The sequence below is a fragment of the Diabrotica virgifera genome, chromosome 6, assembly GCF_917563875.1.
Source record: "Diabrotica virgifera virgifera chromosome 6, PGI_DIABVI_V3a".
NCBI lineage: Eukaryota > Metazoa > Arthropoda > Insecta > Coleoptera > Chrysomelidae > Diabrotica > Diabrotica virgifera.
Genome location: NC_065448.1, coordinates 242766893 through 242791746, shown reverse-complemented (window position 1 = coordinate 242791746; position 24854 = coordinate 242766893). Strand labels below are relative to the sequence as shown.

At 31.7% G+C, this 24854-nt stretch overlaps 1 protein-coding gene across 1 annotated transcript in view; it reads right to left on the bottom strand.

Annotated features, from left to right (window-relative positions):
* Nucleotides 1-1079: 1079 nt before the first annotated feature.
* LOC126887464 (protein yellow-like) overlaps nucleotides 1080-24854 on the bottom strand; it is a 75277-nt gene continuing 51502 nt past the window's right edge. Inside the window, exons 3-6 of the mRNA XM_050655010.1 lie at nucleotides 23639-23861; nucleotides 17502-17688; nucleotides 8022-8216; nucleotides 1080-1342 (exon numbers count right to left, since the gene is read on the bottom strand). Of these exons, the coding sequence (XP_050510967.1) occupies nucleotides 1132-1342; nucleotides 8022-8216; nucleotides 17502-17688; nucleotides 23639-23861 (816 nt within the window). The 3' untranslated portion in view covers nucleotides 1080-1131. The remainder of the gene's footprint in view (nucleotides 1343-8021; nucleotides 8217-17501; nucleotides 17689-23638; nucleotides 23862-24854) is intronic.

The window sequence follows — 24854 nt, the reverse complement described above, 5'->3', positions numbered from 1 at the left end:
CCGTGTCCGTATTCAAACGTAGGCCGTCATCATGTTTACAATTTCCAGAAACCTCTCTCTATCGGCTGCTGCGCGAAATAATTCTTCTACTGTGCAGCCACACCATTGTCTAATATTACGCAGCCATGAAAGTTCTTTGGAGCAATCCATCTCTTTCCCTCCACTTTTCCTTGTATTATAAGGCGAAGCAGATGGTATTGAGGTCCTCGAATTATATGGCCGAAGTATTCTGTTTTTCTCCTCTTTATGATGTTTATGAGCAGACGTTCTGAATTCATCATTTGAAGAATATCTTCATTGGAAGTGTGCGAAACCCACGCTATCTTTAGGATTCGTCGATAGCACCACAATTTGAATGCTTCTATTTTGTTTAGTATTGTGGTTTTTAACATCCATGTCTCACAACCATACAATAGGATAGACGACACATAACATTTCAGGACCTTCTTTCGAATATTCATCGACAGGTTTCTGATACATAAAATTGGTTTCCAGGTCATAAAAGCCTTCCGTGATATTTCGATCCTATGGGCCATTCCACGAACATACGCCTGTTTTGGATTACTTCGACAACGAATATTTTACTGTGCAACATAAGAAGTACGAAAGTAAATGGCGCTAATAATTATTCCAATAAACAACAATGTAAGTTGCAATTTACGTTCGTTCTTCTTATTTTGCACAGTAAAATATTCGCCGTCGAAGTAATCCAAAACAGGCGTATGTTCGTGGAATAGGGTATAGTTATTATCTCTTCATCAGAGTCACAATTTACATTTAACCGGCTGCCAAGGTACTTGAAATGATTCACCCTTTCTAACTCCTCTCCATCAATCTACTGCTGCCTGGATAACTCGAGATCCCGTAATTTTCTCTTGCTATATAGTCCTTGGGCACACGAACTCTTCTTCTTAACGTTTTAACTGAAAGACTTACACCTATAGCTTCCAAAAGCTGCTGGTTTAAAATATATGGTAATTCCATATAAGTTTGGTTGAGATATATTCCTATATTGACAATTTCAATCACCTGGAATATTATTGATTTACATGAAAAATTGTTAAAATATTAAAAATAAATTTCTACACTTAGTATTTTATTAAAATTAAAATAACAATATATTATTTTTGATCACTTAAAATAAAAGTTGGGACTAAATCCTGAAAAACGGGAAACTGTTGGCTTCAAAGGTATTCTTAAAATTCTTATATTCGTTTCGTTTGGAGTAACGGTCCTTTTAAAGAATTTATGGAAACGTGAACTTAGTATATAAAGATATCCATTATTCTTCCAGCGAAGTTCTGCAACAAACTGAAGATTGACTGGATCTGACACTAGCACCCTAAAAAATTAAAAAAAAAAATAGTGTGATCAACAAAATATTTTCTTTATTTAGCTTAATGTCTCTACAACTAATGGGCATTGGCATGGTACAGTTGATTTCGCAATCTGATGTGTAATGTCTAGTGTGTGTGTTAAGTAAGTGCCTTGTTAGTTAGTAATGTCGACTTTATGGACTTTACAAAGAGACGCTAATTATACCCGAACTTCTGCGGTCACTCTGGTGAATACCGATCACACAATGAGTTGTAAAGAAAAAAATAGGGGTGTACCAATACAACAAAATAAAATTATTAGGCGTTTTGTAGATTTCCATAAAGCCTTTTGTAACGTTACAAACGTCACATCTTTGATATTTTGTTTTTAAATAATTATTTTACCTTATTTTCTTTAATATTTCATTAATAATTATCTTCTTCTAATTGGTTTACCCATTTTCCCCTTTAAAAATCGGTTGGCGCTCTCTTTTATTACCTTCTTTTATTATCTTCTATTTAATATATCTCTTTCATTTAAATCATCATACTGAACATACCTCGTATATTCATACTCTCCAAATATCTGTATTTTCAATACGGAACATGCCGCTACTTCATAGTACTTGGTTGTCATTTTAAACGTCGTTTTCAATGACAGTGTCACTTCATCGACTTGACCCCCTACTCCCTGACATACACTGGAAGGGAAAAATTAATCCTTAAAAAGGCATGTAATTCGAAAAATAAATCATTTCTATTTCAACAAATCATCTTCCTCTTGGGGTGAGCTACATATAGTTTTTTTTAATAATTTCTTACAGTAATTATATTTCTCCATCTAACAGTTTTTATATTGTTTTTTTTTTATCTAACCTTCCAATTTCAGACCATGTGTTCTGATATTTTAGTTTCAAATATAATTATCTTTTAATTTACATGTATGCACGTTTAGTAATCAGAATTTTAACTATTCTCATCTAAATTTCATTTGATTTATTCTTGTCATCTGCTACTCTTTCTGACGATTAGAACGGCAGATGGCACACGTTGGTTTTTCTTCTTGATGATTGATATGTGTCTCTATTTTATAGTTTTTTGGAAAGAAACCACTTTTCTCCCTCCGGAAGTTTCAACAACCCTCAAATCGCCGGCGATAGAACAACGAGGACCATGTCATCAGGGCTGCAACTGCATCACCAAGACTGCAACGACCAACATCCGTAGGCCTGGTGGCCTAGAACATCCACGTCTCCAGAGCCAGTTGCAGAACCAGCAGCAGTACCATTCGACATCAAGAAGATACCATCAGCTACCAAAAGCCATAAGTATAATCCAGAATTGTTAGTTTTTGGCAAGAATTTAAATACATTTGTTAATGCAATTTACAAGTCATTTTATTTATTATATCTTTATGAACAATAAACATGATTAGTTAAAAACTATGTTTTGTTTGCTTCCATTCCAATTTTCAGAGTTCATTCTAAGGTTAGGACAAGACGAACACACACCTGAGTGACTGAGCTAAGCTAAGGGTGTAACGATGGCTATCTTGGTTAGTTGAGGTAATATTTTCGAATATTGTTTCAATTAGCTGGGGTAGTCAATCGCTTAATTCGTTACACTTTGACACCGTATAGAATTTGACAAAATTCTGCAAGCACTACAAACATGCCGCATTGACTACCGATACACAAGGTTAATTTACGGTGAAACTACATAAAGACACGGATCATATCCCAATCGGCAGAGGAGTCCGACAGGGCGATACGTTATCGTCTAAACTGTTTAGCGAAGTACTAGAATATGCTTGTAAAAGACTTAACTGGGAAGAGCGAGTCCTGAATATTGACCGTAGAAAATTAACAAAAATTTGAAATTCGCAGACGACATAGTTTTATTCTCTGAAAATCTCAAGGAGATATGTACAATGCTACATGAACTTCAGTTAGTGTGTGCCAGTGTAGGCCAAAATAAACATCTCCAAAACAAAATTCATGACAAACCTAGTACCTAGCGGAAATATCAATATTGGAGACGACGAAGTAGAGCTAGTGGAAAAATACATATACCTTGAACGCGAAATAAAGATCACAACAGACAACCAAACATGCGAACTACGAAGAAGAATAAACCTAGCATGGGCAGCCTATGGAAAACTTTAATAAAAAAAAAGAAATATAAGTAGAAAAACGATATACCAAAATCTTTAAAACATAAAACATTTGACCAATGTATGTTACCTGTCATGACTTATGGTGCCGAAACTTTGACATTGACAGATGAAAACGAAAAGGTCAATGCTGAGTATATCGCTTCGTGGCCGAGTTAGAAATGAAGACTTAAGACGAAGAACAGGGGTTACTGATGTAATTTCCCGAATTACCATCCTGAAATGGAACTGGGCCGGACACGTCGCCCAAATCAGTGATGGGAGGTGGACAACGAGATTACTTGAGTGGAGGCCGAGATTAGACAAAAGAAGTAGAGGAAGACCACCTATTCGTTGGACTGATGATCTCAAGAAAATGTCGAGAAATTGGATGCAAAGTGCTCAAAATAGAGCACAATGGACAAAAATGAGAGAGACCTATGTCCAGGAATGGACGCAAAGGCCTGGAGGATGATGATGTGATGAAGGCCCTCTCTTATTGAACCGCAAAACTTATTGAACAGCCTAGTGTGTATGTATTGTTCCTACTTGTTCATGATGAGACCAAGATATTTGACATGACAAAACTATGAAACTATGAAACACAGCAACCAAACTTATAGTAGCCCAAAGAAGAATGGAACAGCCTCTAGTTGGACTGATCTCAGAGACAGGGTTAGAAATGAGGAAGTCAGAAGAAATACAGGCGTCACAGATATCACAGATCGAATATCATGACTGAATTGGAATTTGGGGAACCTTGTATCCTGAATGAAGGACGGGAGGTGGACCCAAAAATTATATTGTTGGGACCACGAGCAGTCAGAAGAAGTAGAGGTAGACCATCTACACGATAGACATCCCACATAACAATTTCATGTTCTTAGTAGATTCATAGAACATACTTTTCAGAAAAAGTATATACTTAGAATATGCGTAATTACCATTGCGAATGTGCAGAGCATATACTGAGTATATACTACATTACAGTACTTAAACGTTCTATGTATATACTTAGAATGTACTACCGCACTTCTTTTCAGTATATACCAAGAACATACTTTTTAGAAGATTCTAAGGAGGTGCTATAAACCTTCTATTTATATACTTAGAATGTACTATCGCACATATTTTTAGAATATGGGAAGAATATTCCAAGGAAGTGCTATATACCTTCTAGTTATATACTTAGAATGTACTATCGCACATATTTTTAGTATATGGGAAGAATATTCCAAAGAAGTGCTATATACCTTCTATGTATATACTTAGAATGTACTATCGCACATATTTTTAGTATATGGGAAGAATATTCCAAGGATGTGCTGTATTTCTCAGAAGTATGTTTTCAACATCACCCAATCTCATCCTATAGGTTCTACCAAAGAATACTAACACACCCACTATGGGGGTGTGTGTATTCTTTGGTTCTACTAATATATTATAGTTACATATTCTAATTGCATATGAGAATGTAGTTATTACATTCTACAATATTACGTAAAAAGTAAGTATAAAATATATAAACTTTAGTTAGTTATATAGGTACCTATGTATAATAAATATTATATGGGTAAGTAGCCTATAATATATAAAATATAAGTAATATATTTAGTTATTATGTGCACATCAAAATAAAAATGCTGCTTATATAATTATATAATAGCCAAATATATAAATATGTATGTAAATTACTAAAATTTATAGGTATCTATATACATTATACATACTTTTACTTACTAGGTATTTAGGAAATAATGAAGTACCAATATGAATTTATTATTTTCAAACTGCTTTTTATGTTCTTAAAAATGTTTTAGTCCTTGTAGCTAGAAATACTTGGTCCTACCTAACATCGTAGACATAAATGCATAACTGTACTGGAAACTATTTTCATATAATTTTGCTCTTTTTTTACCTACCCCCTTCCCTTGTGCAGGTATAAAATGCAATGCAAGGGTCAGAATGACAATGAATGGCCGTTTCCGGATTCCCGAAAATTATAGGTAAAAATACTTAACACTTATGGTATAAACTCAAATCAAAATGGTATTTCATTTCAACTGAAAACGAAACGAGAATTTCTCATTTTTCTTCAATAGAATCAAGTTTTAAACTTTTTACCATACAATTAAAACGGTTTAAGAAAAAATGAATTAGATAGTTCAGTAGTACCTACCAAAATACATAAATTTTATTAATTATTCTTAATGCGAAGTTGATAATCTATATGCTAACATATTGTTCTTCTTCCTATAGGTACATTCAGTATATTCTTTTTAAGATATTTTAAAAGTATATACAAGGATGTGTTAAGCATATACTTTTGCATATACTTACGCATATACTAAGAATATTCGATTAAGGTATATTCTAAGAATAAACTTTTACGAACATTCCGAGATACTACGTACCCGAATGTGCTCAGTATATTCGGTGCAAGAATATTCTTTGAGGCACATGCATAGAACATGAAATTTAGAATGTTTTTTATGGTACATGCTATGCTTGTACTACGCATATACTAAAAAGGATATACTTCGACGAATGTTGGTAGGATATGCTTAGAACATGATCCGAACATCATTGTTATGTGGGATACGACGTCAAAAGGGTTGCTGGTAATTGGTTACAGGAAGTCCAAGAACTGGAAGAAATTAGGGGAAGCCTATGTTCAACTTTGGATGCCGAAGGCTGGATGATATTGTAAGCTTAAAACATTGATTACTTTGAATCTTTCTTTTGTAGAAATGTTGTGTTTTGTAAAAGTGAATATTATTGATTTTGTGATAGATACAAGATTTTTTCAAAGAACCCCACACATGACTATCAAAATGCATTCACAACATTTCACTGTTTGGTGCAGATTTTGGAATGTTTTGGGACCATACTTCTTTTAACATGAGGCTCTGCAAGCAAAGACTGTTACTTGTGCTCGGTGTCGTAACATGAGGAGACTTATTTCTACCTTAATTGAATGATATGGATATGGACGAGATGTGGTTTCACAAGACGGTGTCACATATCATACAGCTCGTGAAACAATTGAATTACTATATGATATTTTCTGGTCGCCTACTCTCTCGTCTCTTGATCAGAATGAGCCACCTAGATCGTGGGATTTAACACCACTGGATTTCTTTTTGTAGACCTGGGTATTTAAGGAATAAATTAACTCTGCATCAACAACATTCAGCCACATTTATGCAAGGTGGTCATAAAAAATTTCGAGAAATGAGTTTTTATGTGCCAACACAGCCGTGGAGGGTATTTTCCTTTGATATTCCATATTTTTTCCATATAATATGTTTTCTATTCAATTTAAATCTTGCGTAAATTTGGGGATAACCTTTATATTCTTCTGTAATTCGTACACAAAGGTTGTGAGTTTTAAAATAATATATGAACCAGTTATCTTTTACCAACCAGTATACTAGTAGTTAGCATATGGTAATAATTGATCTTGAGAAAGCATACGATAGAGTTCCTCGAGAGATTATGTGGTGGGCAGTCAATAAGAAAGGAGTCCCTGGCGAATATGTAAAGATTGAGAGAGATATGTATGAGGGAGTAACGACTAGTATTAGCACAGGTGTGGGAGAGACGGATAAATTTCAGGTGAAAGTAGGATTGCACCAAGGCTGGGTGCTTAGTCCTTATTTTTATTCTCATTAGTTTTGGACCAGATAACAGAGAAACTACAGGGTAGCATTCCATGGTGCCTAATGTATGCTGATGATGTAGTGTTAATAGGAAATAGTGAAAGAGACTTGGAACAAAAACTGGAACAGTGGAGGCAAGCTCTGGAAGGAAAAGGTTTAAAACTTAGTAGGACAAAAACAGAGTATTTGGAATGTTCATTTAAAGATGGAGTTACTACAAATAAAATGGTATCTTTGGATGGTGAAATGATTGTGAAAAGCAATAGTTTTAAGTACCTAGGATCGGTATTACACAGTAATGGAGAAATAAATGGAGATGCATGCAGTAGAATTAGGGCTGGATGGATGAAGTGGAAAGAAACGAGTGGTGTGTTGTGTGACAGAAAAATTCCAATGAAGCTGAAGAGAAAATTCTATAAAGCAGCCATAAGACCGGCTATGATGTACGGAACTAAATGTTGGGCAGTGAAAAAGAAAGGGGAACAACGAATGCATGTGGCGGAAATAAGAATGCTTAGATGGATGAGTGGAGTGACAAAGAAGGATAAAATTAAAAATGAGTATATTAGGAGAAGTCTAGGTGTGGCACCAATTGATGCCAAAATGAGAGAGCATACGTTAAGATGGTTTGGTCATGTTCAACGTCGAGACGTTAATCACCCAATTCAAAGAATAGCTGAAGTGCAGATTTCTGGAAAGAGTAGGAGAGGAAGACCAAAGAAGACCTGGGGTGAGACGATAAGGCAGGACATGTTGGTAAAGGGGATTAACATTGATATAACTCAAGATAGAATTGTGTGGAGAAATGCAATTAGGGAAGCCGACCCCGCATAGGGATGAGGCAAAAGAATGATGATGATGATACTACTAGTTATTGCAAGAGCGACTTACTGCTGATTATTATTGACAACATTCCAAGCGGCGATAGACGTTTCTGTCATTGGACTAAAGAACAAAGTGTTATCATCTTCATTAATCGCCAGAGGAAGTCCTTGGGATGATTTCTTTCCCGCTACCATTATCGGAATTTTCTCAAATTCAGCTGGGGGTCCTTTCGTTAATGTTGCTGTTGGAATACTAAATATTCTAAAATTGGAAAATATATTTTACAAGTATAATAAACGATAACATAAATTTATATAAATATGTTACTGTGAAAGTCCGAAATCCGGTGAATGTCGAGATACACCAGTGAATGTCAACATTCACCAAGTCGCTTGGTGTGTGTCCGAATTATTGGTTAAATATCGTATTTTCTAACATTCACCGGTGAATGTCGACATTCATCACACATTTTTGGTGTATGTTAAAATATATTTCATATCACGTAAGTTTCTTCCCACATAACAATTTCATGTTTTTAGTAGATTCATAGAACATACTTTTCAGAAAAAGTATATACTAAGAATATGCGTAATTACCATTGCGAATGTGAGTATATACATTACAGTACTTAAACGTTCTATGTATATACTTAGAATGTACTACCTCACTTCTTTTCAGTATATACTGAGAATATACTTTTTAGAACATTCCAAGGACGTGCTATAAACCTTCTATTTATATACTTAAAACGTACTACCGTACATCTTTTTAGTTTATACTAAGAACGTACTTTTTAGAATATTCCAAGGAAGTGCTATAAACCTTCTATTTATATACTTAGAACGTACTACTGCACATCTTTGTATTAGAAGAATATATTTTTAAGGATATTCTAAGAGAGTGCTATCAAGTGCTATATTGCTCAGAAGTATGTTTTCAGCATCACCTAATCTCATCTTAGGTTCTACTGGTTCTACCAAATACCTTTTATATTTACATATTTTAATGGCAAATGAGAATGTAGTTAGCACCTATATTCTGCAATATTACTTAAAAAGTAAGTATATATTTATAAATTTTAGTTGTCTATATAAACTATTATATTATAATATTTAGCTAAACTAAACTACGTATGAGTAACTAAAATTTATATACTTATATGTACTTACTTATATGTATTTATTAAATAATATTGAGTTACCAAAATAGATTATACCTATTTTGAAGCACCGCAAACAAATTTGTTATTTAAATAAAGAGATTATGTATGTTCTTTAGTCCTAGTAGGTACTTTATTATCATTCGTCTTCATCCTTACTGCCACACTGCATAGATACATATTTTCGATTTCATGTTTTACCGTTATTTCCTACCCTGATCCATTCAGGTAAGAAATGGTCAGAACAAGACAAGACGGGGTTAGGGGGATATGTATTGTGGAAGTGGAATAACAACATCGGTGTTGCCAAACGGAGGGAAATTTCACTTTTTGCGGGAATTTTCAACATAAAAGGTGATAAAGGGAAAAGTAAAAGGGAATTTTTGTTTCAGTCCAAATTGTGAAATATTAAAAAAAATCAAAATATTTGAAAATAATTAAACATATCTTCTCAGATTTTGTAAACAGGGGGGAATTTTTTATAAAAGTGGGAATTTTTAAGGTTGACGGAAAAAGCTTACTCGATGGTTGGCAACACCAATGCCTTTGCGGTTGTGGGTTTTGGCATGCTTTGGTTCTGGAATGGCCCGTATCACAGCTCCCCGTATTGAATTGAATGTACCTAAATTAAAATTCCAACGATGTTTAAATACTCGTGATAAACTCGAAATGGTAAAGTTATTTCAATTATGAAAACGAATTTTTAATAATAAACGTTAATACAATTAATGTTTCAACTTTTTTACCATACAATAAATTTGAAATGAAATTCGTTCAATACTACCTACATACATAAATTTTAAAAGTATCTACTTATAAGTGTGTGTTAAGAATGTACTTATAAGTATGTGCTAAGAATATTCGATAAAGTTATAATCTAAGAATAAACTTTTACGAATATTCCGAGTAACTACGTACACGAATGTACTCAGTATATTCGGTACGAGAATATACTTTATAGTATATGCAAAGAACATGAAATTTAGAATGTTTTTTAAGGTACATGCTATGCTTGTACTACGCATATACTAAAAAGAATATACTCCGACGAATGTTGGTAGTATATGTTTAGAACTAGGGCTTACAATACCGAGCCAAAATCTCAATACCGGTATTTGGTATTTAAAATTTCAAATACCGGGATCCCGGTATTAAAACCGGTATTATGAATAAAAATATCCACGTTATATTTATACTATCCTCAGTTGTTATATCGACTTGTCATTAAATAATACGGCTTTTTATGCACAGTCATTTGTTTCGAGCTTCTGTCATATGTCATATAATCCGTGTATATTAATATTATACACAGATTATACAACATATGACAGAAGCTCGAAACAAATGACAATAGATGAAAAGCCCTATATATGAAACCTATTAAATTTTGTTTTCAAATGAGAAGATGTTTATAATATTACATAGAGATTAGGAATAGATAGATACAAAAAAGGTGCAAATAGAAAAACTATATATTTGATTCTAGGATAAATTTTGCATATACAGTGGAACCCCGATAAGTTGGCCTCCGATAACCCGGAAGTCCGGCTAATCCGGACCGATTTTCGTCACCCGAAATTGACACAACCTAAACTGATGTGAGTTTTTTAGCGAGAAATGAACAATACTGTATACAACTTTACGCAATTTAGAATTTAGATGTAGGTACCTACTGTGCGTATGTACTTCATGTTTTTGCAATTATAATGGAGTTTATCTGTAAGTATACTGTATATTATTAATTTTTACCATATTCTCCGGCTAATCCGGATTTTCGATAACCCGGATCGGCCGCGGTCCAGATTAATCCGACTTATCGAGGTTCCACTGTAGTACTTTTACTTGTGAAATTTGCTATTTTTAAATTAATTTAACTTTAAAATATATTGATACAAAGATTAACTTACTGTGACATATATTCAATATAGATTACTCTGTGTTTAGACTGCTATATATTTTCAATTATTGTAAATAATTCAGAAAATAAGTGAGCCTAATTTATACACCACAATACACAAAAAAATGAAAAATAGATCTAAAAATGTAAAAACAATTCTGATTATCTTACGGCTTATTTATAAAATAAAGTAGTCTAATTTTAAAAATTTAAGAATTTTTATATAACTCATTTTATGTATTTGTTTAGACGAGATTTAATAATTTGGTCGTAGAAACTGATAGAACCATTCGCCTGAAATTAACGACATTCACGCTTTTAGAAAGCGCTATACTTGACTTGTATATAGGTAATAAACGTGTTTAATAAATATTTTTTACAATGAAATTGGTTGTTTATCTTCAAAAATAATTTCTTGTAATAGCAAAAAATATTTTATAAGAAAGTTTATTGTACATCAATTCACTTTTTATAAATTAAGCTAATACCGACATACCGGTATTTTTATTATAAATATCGGTATCGAATACCGGAAAAAAATCGTCCGGGATTCCGGTATTCGGGATCCCGGAATACCGGTATTGTAAGCTCTACTTAGAACATGATACGAACATCATTGTTATGTGGGTTAAACTTCTTGATGATGATTCTTTACGAATACTATGTAAAATTTTCAATAATATCTATGACACAAGCAATATCCCAAAAGATTGGCTAGTTTCAGAATTTATTACCTTACCAAAGAAACAGGGAGCAAAAAAGTGCGGAGAATATAGGCTAATATGTCTAATGAGCCATACATTAAAACTTTTTCTTAAAATTATACATCGTAGAATATAGAAGCTATGCGAAGACAGAATACAAGACACACAGTTTGGATTCATGAAAGGCGTAGGTACAGAGATGCACTGTTTAGTCTACAGGTTTTATTTCAAAGATGCAGAGATATGACTTGCGATCTTTACACCTGCTTTGTGGACTACCAAAAAGTATTTAATACGGATCAACACCGAAAAATGATGGATGTTCTAACAAAAGCCCAAATGGATGATAAAGACCGACGTATAATACAAAATTTATATTGGAACCAATCAGCCACAATAAGAACGAATCTTGGAGGTGAACCAACGTAAGCGATTCAGATTCTGCGAGGCGTTAGACAGGGATGTAAACTTTCACCGTTAATATTTAACCTATATTCAGAGGAAATATTTAGTGAAGCCTTGGAAAATTGCTAACATGGAATACTTCTAAATGAAGAACGCCTAAACAACATCCGCTATGCAGACGACGCCGTTATTTTTGCAGACAGTTTGAAGAGTTTCCAGTAACTAATAAACAAAGTAAATAAAGTAGGTGAAAGATTTGGACTTTAAGTAAATATATCAAAAACTAAATTTATTATCATCAGCAAAAATAAAATTAGAGACGCCCAACTACCTATCAATAAACTGTTAGCTTAGTCTGGGCTGATTATATCGGAGAATAGGCCATTTTTGGGAAAAGTTATTTACCAGCAATTTTATTTCTGGAATCGAATCTTATTATTGTATGTATTAATAATATAGGTATGCAAAGTCCGCAGATAGTGTGCTACTTTTTTTATAAACAAAATGGCGCCCGAAAATCGTGTTTTTTTCAATTTTTTCTCTATAACTCCAAAGATTTTACAAAATCTTTAAATTTAACTTTACACCAAAAACATTTAAATAAAAATTCACCGCAATTAAATTCTGCATAGAGACGTGTTCTTTTCGATTTACTTTGACGAAAACTTTGAATTAACCGTCGCTATAATAACGACAATAATTATGATGCATAAGAATAGCTATGATTTTTTCATAAAAATACATCATACCTATCTAATGTACCTTACAGAATTGAAATTAGACTATTTAAGCGGCCTCGGGAATATTTTAAAATTATAAACAATTTTTTGGCTTATAAACAAATAGAATATCTCGGGAAATAATAAACTAAATTAAATTGTAAAAACGGTTTTCGAAAAACAGCGGCAGGGCGCTTCTTTTAAAATAAAAAACGTTTAATTGTGATGAGTAGTTCCTGAGATACAACCGGTCAATGTTGACCGGAATTTATGGCAAAGATATAAACAATAGGATCATAATTTTTAAACCATCACCTTTTTATTTTTGTCCTCTTTCTCCACACCAATTTTCATATCCTTAAAGTACTTATAACATATATTATTATAATAAAAACTATCGATAATACGTGTGAAAATTGCCAAAACTAGCAAAATTCCAATCAAAAATTAGGTTGGAGAAAATGTAACCCTCTATGTTCAAAATCGGTATAAGTTAAAAAAAATGCATTTTCTCGGCTTTCCATAGAGCAATTTCCTTCATTCTTTTTTTGTTTCCAAGTAACTCGAGTAGAGCTATCGAACTAACGCATTATTAAATGTCAAACTTGTTTTGGTTTTGGTATAAGAAATTAATTTATTTATTATAACACAAAATTTTAATTTGTTTAAATAAACATTGTTTAAATAATTATACAGCTTTCAAATGAGAATATTTATGTTTTTAACTTTAAAAGGTTCACTTGTAGTAAGTTTATCTAAAAAAAAACCTACAACTGGAAAGAATATGTAGTTTTCTGTTCTTATAAATAAATTAATCTATTATAACAAAACAAAAGCAAGTTTGACATTTAATAATGCGTTAGTTCGATGGATCTACTCGAGTTATTAGGGAATAAAAAAAGAATGAAGGAAATTGCTCCATGGGAAGCCGAGAAAATGCATTTTTTTAACGAATCCCGATTTTGAACTTTGAGGGTTACATTTTCTCCAACCTAATTTTTGATTAGAATTTTGCTATTTTTGGCAATTTTCACACGTATTATCAATAGTTTTTATTATAATAATATGTTATGAGCATTTTAAAGATATGAAAATTGGTGGGGAGAAAGAGTACAAAAATAAAAAGGTGATGGTTTAAAAATTATGATCCTATTGTTTATATTTTTGCCGTAAATTCCGGTCAATTTTGACCGGTTGTATCTCAGGAACCACTCATCATAATTAAACGTTTTTGCTTTTAGAAGAAGCGTCCCGCCGCTCTTTTTCGAATACCGTTTTCATGATTTAATTTAGTTTAATGTTTCCCGAGATATTCTATTTGTTTATAAGCCAAAAAATTGTTTATAATTTTAAAATATTCCTGAGGCCGCTTAAATACTCCAATTTCAATTCTGTAAAGTAGATTATATAGGTATAGTGTCGTGTTATGAAAAAATCATAGTTATTCTTATGCACCGTAATTATTGTCGATATAATAGCGACCGTAAGTTTTTAATTAACAATTCAATTGTTGCTAAACTGTTCATTAAATTTTCATCGGCTTCTGGAATTGTAATCTATACAAAAAGGATTTTATTAACGTTTCGACGCCCAAGTCGGGTGTCGTTGTCAAAATACAAAATAATACTGTATTATTTTGTATTTTGACAACGACACCCGACTTGGGCGTCGAAACTTTAATAAAATCATTTTTAGGTAAAATTGTGGCTTATTTCCCATTTGAATATACTTGATTATAAAAATGCCACAAGAAAATAGCTTCAGAACAACATTATACAAAAAGGGCTTTTACATTACCAAGTTATTTAATTATTGATTAACAATTACTTATCTAAAATTTTAGTTGAAAATTAAAGATTTTGTTGGAAAAACCCGCTTTTTCCGGGGAAATTTTTCTTCGAAGTGAATCGGGAAAAACACGTCTCTATGCAGAATTTAATTGCGGTAAATTTTTATTTGAGTGTTTTTGGTGTAGAGTTAAAATCTTTGGAGTTATAGAGCAAAAATTGAAAAAAACACGATTTTCGGGCGCCATTTTGTTTATAAAAAAAGTAGCACACTATCTGCGGACTTTGCATACCTATATTATTAATACATACAATATTAAGATTCGATTCCAGCAATAAAATTGCTGGTAAATAACTTTTCCTTGTATTTTGATAATTAGCCCAGAGTATCTTGGAACAATAGTAAACAAACAATGGGATCACTCACAAGAAATAAAATATAGAATAGAGAAGGCTAGGAGTGCATTCAATAACATGGCCAAACTCTTTAAATGCCACAACCTTAATCTGGAGATAAAAATAATTCGGAAAGCGGTGAAGATCATAAGCCAACATGTGGTAGTAGTAGTAATCACTTTATTTATTTTTTTTTTTTTTTTATTTAAATTAACGTGCATGTGACATCTATGGCCATTAGCACGAGTTACAGTTTACATGGTAATATTATAAATTACAAATTATAAATATATAGTTAACATAAGTAAAAAAAGATCAGTTAACAATAATTATATTTTGTTTAACAGTTGATTCTTCTCGAGGAATTTGATAACCTTGTTGATTTGGTCTGTACTGTTGAGGACATCTTTGAAGTTAGGACTAATACCAAGCTGTTGGCGTTACGGGTATGTCCTATACGCAGTCTTCGTAAGATTGCCATGTTTTTCCGAGATAAACTAGGGCAGGTAAATAGGTTCACTGAGGGCTTAATTTTATGCAGCACTGAAGTAATTTTATTCCAGTGAATTTGCCAGGTGGATAGAGCGTGCTTCTTCAGTCTGGCTTTTAGATCATTACAGATTTGTACATTAAGTATGGTATCCATCGATGATGCAGCTTTTTTGGCAAGGCAATCGGCTTTTTCGTTACCACTAATGCCAACATGGGATGGTACCCATAATAAAGTGACTTTTGTATTATTTTTAGAAAAGATCGGTATCATTGGTGTTGGAGGTACATGAATTATTGGATGAAAGGCTTGCAACTTCGTCAGCGTCTACGGGATTTAATGTGATCTTAAGCTTTTTAGATAATCTTGTAATTCGATTTTTAAGCGATCTATCAGATACAGCTTGATATATTTACGTAAGGTCTTCTAAAAGAGACTTAATGTTGATGGTAAAGTTATGAGCTTCTTTGAGAGGATCACTGCTACCAAAGAAATTTTCCAGGAAGGCAATAAGCTGTAATGCTGTCAAAGAAAATCTCTCTGGGTTAGCACTAATTAATTGTTCAATAGTTGATTGAGCAGAGGGAGTAATTTTACCAAGTTCTTTGTCATCAGTTTTTAATTTCTTTTTAGGAGCTGTTTTAGGAGTTGCAAAGGCTGTGGGAGATTTATCATTTATAGGGTTTAAGTCTGGGGGGTTATCAGTAACCGATAAAGTGGGTGATTCGAGACTTGTGTCGGTAGAATAAGTTGTTTTGATGCAAGGATTTGAAGGTAAGGACACTGACATTAGAGACTGTTCATTTGGAATTATTAAGTCGTTATTAGTTGGATTGATTTCTTCTTTTGAGGAGAAGAAAGGACGAGACATAGTAGAAGGAGTTTCAAATGGGATTAGGCTAGAAGTTGTATTTTGAGAAAGATTGGTAGATATTTCTTGAGGGTTAGAACAGGAGTCTGCAGTGTGTCCAGATTGTTTACATAAGAAACATTCAAGTTTATCCGAAGTGATAAAGATTCTATTATTGTTATTTTCATGCGATATTAAAATTGAGGTATTTAATTCAAAGTTTTCTTTATCCGGTATAATATAGATAGAGCGTCGAAAACTGAAAATGTGAGCGTATTCGTCCTCAGGTGAGCCGTATCGGATAAAAGAGATAGGAGAAGCAAGTTGTAATCGAAGTTCTTCTTTAAGTGCTTGCTCTATGAGTGAATTCGGGATCGAAGGGCTCACGTTGGACAGTAGTAGCCTCTTTGCAGGTGTAATAAGTCTGCGAATAGATACTGTTTGATTTCTAACAGTAATGGTCGGATAATTTTGCAGAAGATTATCCACTACGGATAAGGAAGAAAGATATATGCATATACGCTGGTTAGAAATTCGTGAAGCAAAGGTTATTTCTTTAGGGGTAACAATTTCGCCGATTGCCTTGATGTATTCAAATAGCACGACGTCAGGAAGAGCGTTCATAACGATGGCGAAACTTCTACTGGGACATGATATTGCTGTTGTAGGTTTTTTTGGTGTGATTTTTGTTACTGCGGCGAAGCTGGGTTGTACTGTTTGTGATGATGTTTGAGATGATGTTGATGCCATAATTTGATTTTAATATTCTGGATGCCAAAATATTAAATATGTATGGCCAGTAAGAACTGGCCTAATTTTTTGGTTGTCGATATTTGCTGTTAATTAAAAATCGCCTTACCAGTATTTTTGTTGGTAAACACAGCACATTAACTAACTAGTTTTTATATGATACACTATTAGCAGAGACGATAAGTGAGGAGTACTTTACTCGTTGGCTTCTGAAATGGGAATGAATCACTTTATTATACAAAATAAAATACAGATTAAAGTTTCTGGAATCTGCTTGGTTCGACCTGAAAAAGACTGCTTTCCGATATTGTAACGCAGATTAGTATTTCCACACAGAAAATACTATCAAATTCAATAGAGATACCCTATATATTCGTTAAAAATATTACCTATCAGTTGCAACTGCTTGGTAAAACACCGTAGCAACCTGAGGTGAATGCGCCAATCCTATTATTCCATCCATCAGAGAAAATTGTTCTCCCGCTATGTTTATGTTCGCATAATCTGGATTAGGATACATTGACGGGTCTGAAACTCTCCATGTTTTGTCGCTAGAGCCATCGTAGACTACGATTCCTAAAATTAAACTGATTTATTAACATAAAGAATATTCTGGAAATTAAAAATGATTTTGCTATCTTTTGACACGTTTTTCACAAAATAGTACGTATATGCAGTGAGAAATGAACGTGTGGAATAAAATTATAGGGGAGTGCAATTAGAACGAAAAGATACAATGTTTCGGAAAAAATCAAACAAGGTTATATTTTTCTAAAACTTTTTTTGTTACTTTATAAATATGTTAAAGTAAAAAGTTCTACTCACAAATTTCGCCGCTAATTGTTTATTAATTGTTTAAACAATAACAATTGTTTTGTATAAATAATGTTAAGAATATGGGTGAATTAATTTTGTGAAAACATTTTATTTTGATAAAAAATGTTTTTATTTTAGTTTTGATTATACTGAACCCGAATCTGACATTACAATTTGCAAATTCAAAATGGCGGATTCAAAATGGCGGATTTTTTCCTAAAAATCCTTAAAAAGTAGTTGTAAAATCCGAATTTTTTTTATAAAACGTGTTTGTTTACATATATGTGGATATTTTTGAGAGGTTGCTGAACCTGAATCAAATTTTGATAATTTATATTATAAAATGGCAGATCCAAAATGGCGGATAACTTAAAAATAGTTGTAAAATAATAATTTCTTCACAAAATGTATTTATTTCAACATATATTTATTTTTGAGAACTTTGATAAACCTAACTTAAATGTTAACATTATAAACTATAAAATGGCGGATCCAAAATGCGGATTTTCTAAAAAGAACATTAAAAAAGAACCTTTTTCTAAAACATTTATTGTTTTTATTTTTAACAGGTTGTTGAATCTGAATTAAAGATTAAAAATTTAAATTTCAAAATGGCGGATCCAAAATGGCGGATATTTAAATGAAAAACAAGTAGAATCCAATTAAACAAATATGGAATTTCATTCTTAAAAAAAAGATAAACAAATAATTTTCACAATAATATTAAAAATTAAAATGTATTAGAAAGAAAGAACAAATTTTCGATTAGAAGGATATAATTACATATTGGAACATAGTTTTTAATTCCAAACAACTTTTCTTTATAAAAATTTTCGATATTGTGAAATATAAAGGTACTTTACTCTTGAGTGAAATTCATATTTTTTGACATACCTCGTACAAAATTAACAAAATTTGATATTTGATGGCTGCATCTTATGTTATATACGATGCAGAGTATTTTATAAAGAATAACTTTTTTTCGTAAAACTGATATTAAAAAAGTTATCAATAGGTTCCAAGTTACGCAGACATACTGTATAAGAGCTAAAAAAAATTTTTTTGTTGAATATTTATTATTGTTGAAGCTTATTATTAAATATATTTTAGGTAAGTTTTAGAGAAAAAAGTTTTGATCACTCTGTATATACATTTTTTCAGCTGATAATTTTCGGTTTATGTATTCCATTTTTGTTATCTTTCTTAGTTTTCTCAAAAAGAAATTGTTTATTTCATTTTAAAACTAAAATAATTCAGTGTTTTTTAAAGATTACATCCTAAGCTTCAAAAAAATATCAAAAAAATTGTATTAGATTTATTCAAACTTGAGTAATACCGTCTTAAAATGGTGGGAATTCTGTAAAACTACGAAGATTTCAAAAATTACATTTTTTGAGACATCGTATTATTTGAATTAAATTTTTGATATTTTTTTTGAATGAAACATCGTCTAATAAGATGATTGAGAGATAAGTTGTGCAAATTTGAGTGTTTTATATGTAAAATTGTATTAGTTACACATTTTTAAATCATTTTTAAACAAAATTCATGTAAGGCTCACTTTCCGCCCACACCGTACTTATGTCCATACATTTTATTTCTTTTTATTACAACCAGAAGATAGCTTGTTTCATCTTCTTACATGTCCAATTTGTAAAATTTCTTTTGATCCATTAGTTAAAGAATTACATTAAAAAAACTCAACCGTGCACTTCTTCCAACGCTAGTGTACAGTGCGCCAATGTGTGTGAGAAGGGTGACTTTAGCGTTATAAATAAAAAATTACAGAAGCTAGAGATTTAATTTTAGAAAAATCTTTATATAAGGTTTATTTTGGAGAATTTTCTGAATTTTTCAATGGTCAAGTCAGTTTTTTTCTAAAAATTATATTTTCGGAGTTATTTAAAAAACATCTAACTTCGCTGTTCATTTGTTTAATAAAAAATGAAGCACCCACTTCTCGAGTAGAACTTTTTGATATGTTGTTTATTAAACATTTCTTAATGAAATTACAAAAAGTTTTATCTTGTTTGATTTTTTCCGAAGTGAAAATCTAAATGCACTCCCCTATTATTGCTATTCTTGTTTCAAAAAATTATAAAAAAACGCTGAGATCTGTCGATTTTTATATACACTGTGTTTCAACGAAAACTTGACCCCCGCAGAAAGTTAAAAACCAAGATATTCTTCAAAATTTAACAAAAATACGCCAATTTATACTAGGAGGCGGATAAAATTTCATACAAAATTCATACCCTCAAATGTAACCCCCTACAGCCCCTTTTTAAATAGCAAATGTGATCGAGTGGCATATCGTTTGAAAGGTATTTTTCTTCTCTACATAAAACTCTATTTTTTTTTTAATTTGCTGAATAATTCTGAAGATTATTTTTTGATGATTTTAACTTCCAATCGTATAGTAAGATATTTGATCACGTGTTTAATTCTGTCCAATCAGATTAAAATTATACTGAGAATTATCTACTGTAGAAAATTACCGGTAGAATTTTTTTAAGTAGATTGTTTCTGTTTAATGGCAACCAGTTTCCTAGTTTTGACAACTGTCCCATTTAAGAAAATATCCATAGTATACGTATTAAAAAATAATCTGACGAATATGACACGACAGTAAGAATAAATAAGAAAATAATGCTTCATTTTTACTCAAATTTGTTGTCATTGGGCAATAGCCACTCGAGCCCTGCGGGCTCTCCTGTCTATTGCCAGACAACAAATTTTCGAAAAACTGTCGCATTATTTTCAATTTATTCTCACTCTCTTTTGATATTATACCCGATAATTTTGGATTTGTCTAATTGATTGGTTGAAAATCATTAATAACAAAAAAATATAAAATTTCAGCAAATTTACCAATTAAATATTCGAAATAACCTCCTCTGACCTCCATACAATAATAGAGCCTATTTTCAAAGCCTCTTCGTGTATTTGAATCTACCTTAAGGGGGGATATAGTCAAATCTGCGTTTTTTTGCATAATTTTAAAACGTTTTCCCTTGAAAGTGGTGGGGTTAAATTAAATAAGTAAAAGGATATGTTAAAGAACAACACTTGGAAATTATTCAGTTAAATTTTTATTGAAAAATATTTAAAAATGAAGCAGTGGCGTCATTTTTAAATAGACGATCCAAAAAAGAAGATGATTTTCGGTGTACACTATATCTTCAGACAAAATAATTTGAAACATACAAACCAAAAGATTATTTCAGTTTAAGAGTTTCTTAAGGTAGTGACGTCGAGTTTTTACGATTATATTGATTTTTAAATTTATGGTATAACTTTAAATTAAAAAATCGAAAAAAAAAACAAAAAAGTGTGTTTGGTAAAGAGAAAAATGGTAATATAAACAAAAAATTGTTAAAATAAGCAAAAACTCGACGTCACTAGGTACCTAGTAAAATATCTAAAAAAGAAGTGTGCACAATTTAAGAAAGATCGATGCATTACTTTTTGAGTTATGATATACACCGCCTCAAAAAAACATGTTTTTCAGAAAACGCGTTTAAAAAAAATGTAGTTTTGTCAATAATACTAAGAAAATTTTTGAATACATAGATCCATATCTCCGTCAATTTTGCTCGGATTAACTTGAAATTTTAATGGTATACTCTTGAAAATATTTACAATCGAATAAGATAATAAAAAAATCGAAAAAATAATCAAAAATACTATAACCCCCTTAATTTAATTGAAATTGAATATTCAATCAACAGATAAGTTAGAACCCAAAATTATCTTTAAAGTTATTAGGTAAATTAAACTACGTAAATTAAAAAATATAGTGTCGTGCAGAGAAAAAAATCTTTCAAATGATGTGCCTCTCGACCAAACTTGATATTAAAAAAAACTGGAGTTGATGCGGGGCAGTAGGGGGTTATATTTGAGGACATAACTAAACTGAAAAATCTTAGATACAGAATCCATTATAATAAAAATTAAAATTGTAAATAATTATTTAAATCTGCAAACTTTTCTTGATGGAAATTCTTTCTGGTACATCCTTAATCTGCGACTTTTACAATTTATAAGACAACAGACGACGAAGAATATAGAAAACAAAAAGGACTGTACATATTTACAAATTCTGTTTTCTAAATTTAAAAATGAGAAAAAGGATAGGGAACTTGACAATTTTTTTTATTTATCTATTATATTTGTCTACATAATATAGAAACAACACATACCAAATATCAACCCTCAAATCGCAATATTTAATTTACAATGAACATTTAAAGTTGTGATCGCCAGCTATCCAACACGTAAAGCGCCGCACGCTATGTGACGTCACGCTGCTCGTTCCAGGATAAGAGAACAAAGAACTGGCAACACTGGAAGATTGTTTGTAATTAATATTGACAGTTCGTTGATTTAAAAACATTGTGTTTTGAAGGCAACTAAAGATCAAAAACGTCGTTTAAAATGGTTAGAGGCATGCAAAAGAAATGAGGAAGATATTTCACAGAAGACATGTAATGATCAGTTTAATGTGAGTATAAAAATCAGACTCTATTCTCATCTACATATCAGTTCAATAAGAACTTATTTTATGTGCACTTCTTTGCTACACAATGCAATAATAATATAATGCAATTATATAATACCTAATATAATACCGTAAAATGGGGTGACTTTGACCGATTTTGTACTTTAATCCTATAAAAATCATATTTTAAATTGTGCTACATTTTTCTATATGCAAATATGTTATGGGTTTAGGCGTCTACTTTCAGTAGCTTAGATTATAATTACAAGAAAATAATCATGACTTAGAAAAAAAAATAAAAAATGGCTTTGGTCAAGTTCACCCCATCTGGGAAGAAGTTGACCGTATATGCATTTTGCCTGTAAAATTATTTTTCCTGTAAGTGGGGTTAATTTGACCGTTTTTTAAACAATTTTTTCTTAATTCGTTATATCGGTGGATTTAACAACCCTTGGAATATTAACTCTTTTTTTTTAATTAAAAATTAATTCTTAGATATTTATAAATTTGAATCGTAAAAAATAATTTTAAAAATTATACAGGGTGGCTGAAGTATATCACAATAGATATTTTTCTATATTTTCGGTCAAATTCACCCCAGCGGTCAAAGTAACCCCATTTTACGGTATATTATATTAATGCAATATACAATATAATAGGTATTTACTAGAGTTTTACAAAGAACCTTATGTTTTTAACACTAATTCATTTAATTCTTTACGATTTTATGATTCCTTATGATTTTATCGCATAATGTACCGTTGTAGCGTTGCAATATTTATTGCTTTCGCCCGTTTATAGGGACGACCAACAAACTGTCCGACGTCACAACCGATTCCGCCCGTTGAAAGAATAAATAAAATTCTGCAATAATAAAATATGAGCTTTTTTGTAAACTGGGGTTCTTTTAACAACATTAAATAACGTTTATCAGTAATATTTCCTTAATATAATTTTTATGCAAGTTCCCTATTAATTAAAGGATGTCTTCGCACTGAACCGATTTTTAGGTTACTAATAATTTTCCTGGATTTATTTATTTACAAATTCTATCATCTCAGTAATTATTATATTACCTAACAGAGCAAATAATACAATTATCGCAGTCACTATCAAAAATGAAACCAGAGTCTTATTGGACCTTGATCTATTCAATTAAAACGTGACGGCACGACTTTAATCATTCATAAAAAATAGAACACAATTTACCTGGTGCTATAGTGTCGCTAATATACACAAAAGCCGAGTCACATTTTCCTTGAATACTTTCATCTATGATAAGGTTAGTAAATATGGAGGCTGCCTGAATTACCTCCCTAGGAAAGACAATAGTCCTTACAACTTGATCAGTCTTTAAATCAAATATCAATATCTTTGGTGGACAAGCTCTTCTAAAGTTTTCAATGGTGTCCAAAGTCCCAGCGTCTAATACCTTAAAATTTAAAATACAAATTAAAAAAAATTATTTATTTATTATTATTTATTTATTTATATATTTATATATTTATATATATTATTTATTTATTTATTTATTTTTCTTCTTCTTCAGGTGCCATCTCCGCTACGGAGGTTGGCAATCATCACAGCTATTTTAATTTTTAAGGCAGTAGCTCTAAATAGTTATCCAAAGCTGCATGCAAACCGTTCTCTCAGGTTCTTCAGCCATGAAATTCGTCTTCTTCCGATGCTTCTTCTGCCATCTATCTTTCCTTGCATTATAAGTCGCAGGATGCCATACTTCCCGCCCCGCATCACATGTCCGAGATACTGTAGTTTTCTTTCTTTAATTGTAACTTCAACTTCCTTCTCTTTACCTATTCTTCTTAGTACTTTGTTGTTCGTAAATCTATCTACCCAGGAAACACTCATAATTCTTCTATAGGTCTACCTTTCAAAGGCGTTAAGTCTTCTCATTGTCTCTGCATTTAACGTCCATGATTCCACTCCATAGTATAATACACTGTATACGTAACATTTTGTTAGGCGTACTTTAAGAGCTAATTAAATCTTTGCTACATAGGACCTTTTTCATTTTCATAAAATTAGAACGTGCTTTTTCGATTCTGACTTTGATTTCTGCAGTGTGGTCATTATTTTCTGTTATAAGTGTTCTTAGGTAAGTGTACTTTTTTACTCTTTCGATCTGTTGGCCCTCTGCTATCAAGATTTCGTTAGTATTATGGTTGTTTTTACTAATTTTCATAAACTTCGTCTTTTTGGTATTGAGAGAGAGTCCGTACTCCCTACTACACCATACTATTTTACTCATGAGTCTTTGTAGGTCTGGTAAACTATCGGGTATTATTACTGTATCATTTGCATATCTGATGTTGTTAACTAAGTCTCCATTTACTCTTACGCCGACTGTTTCATCTTCCAGAGTTTTTCGCATTACCTCTTCAGAATAAGCGTTAAATAATAGAGA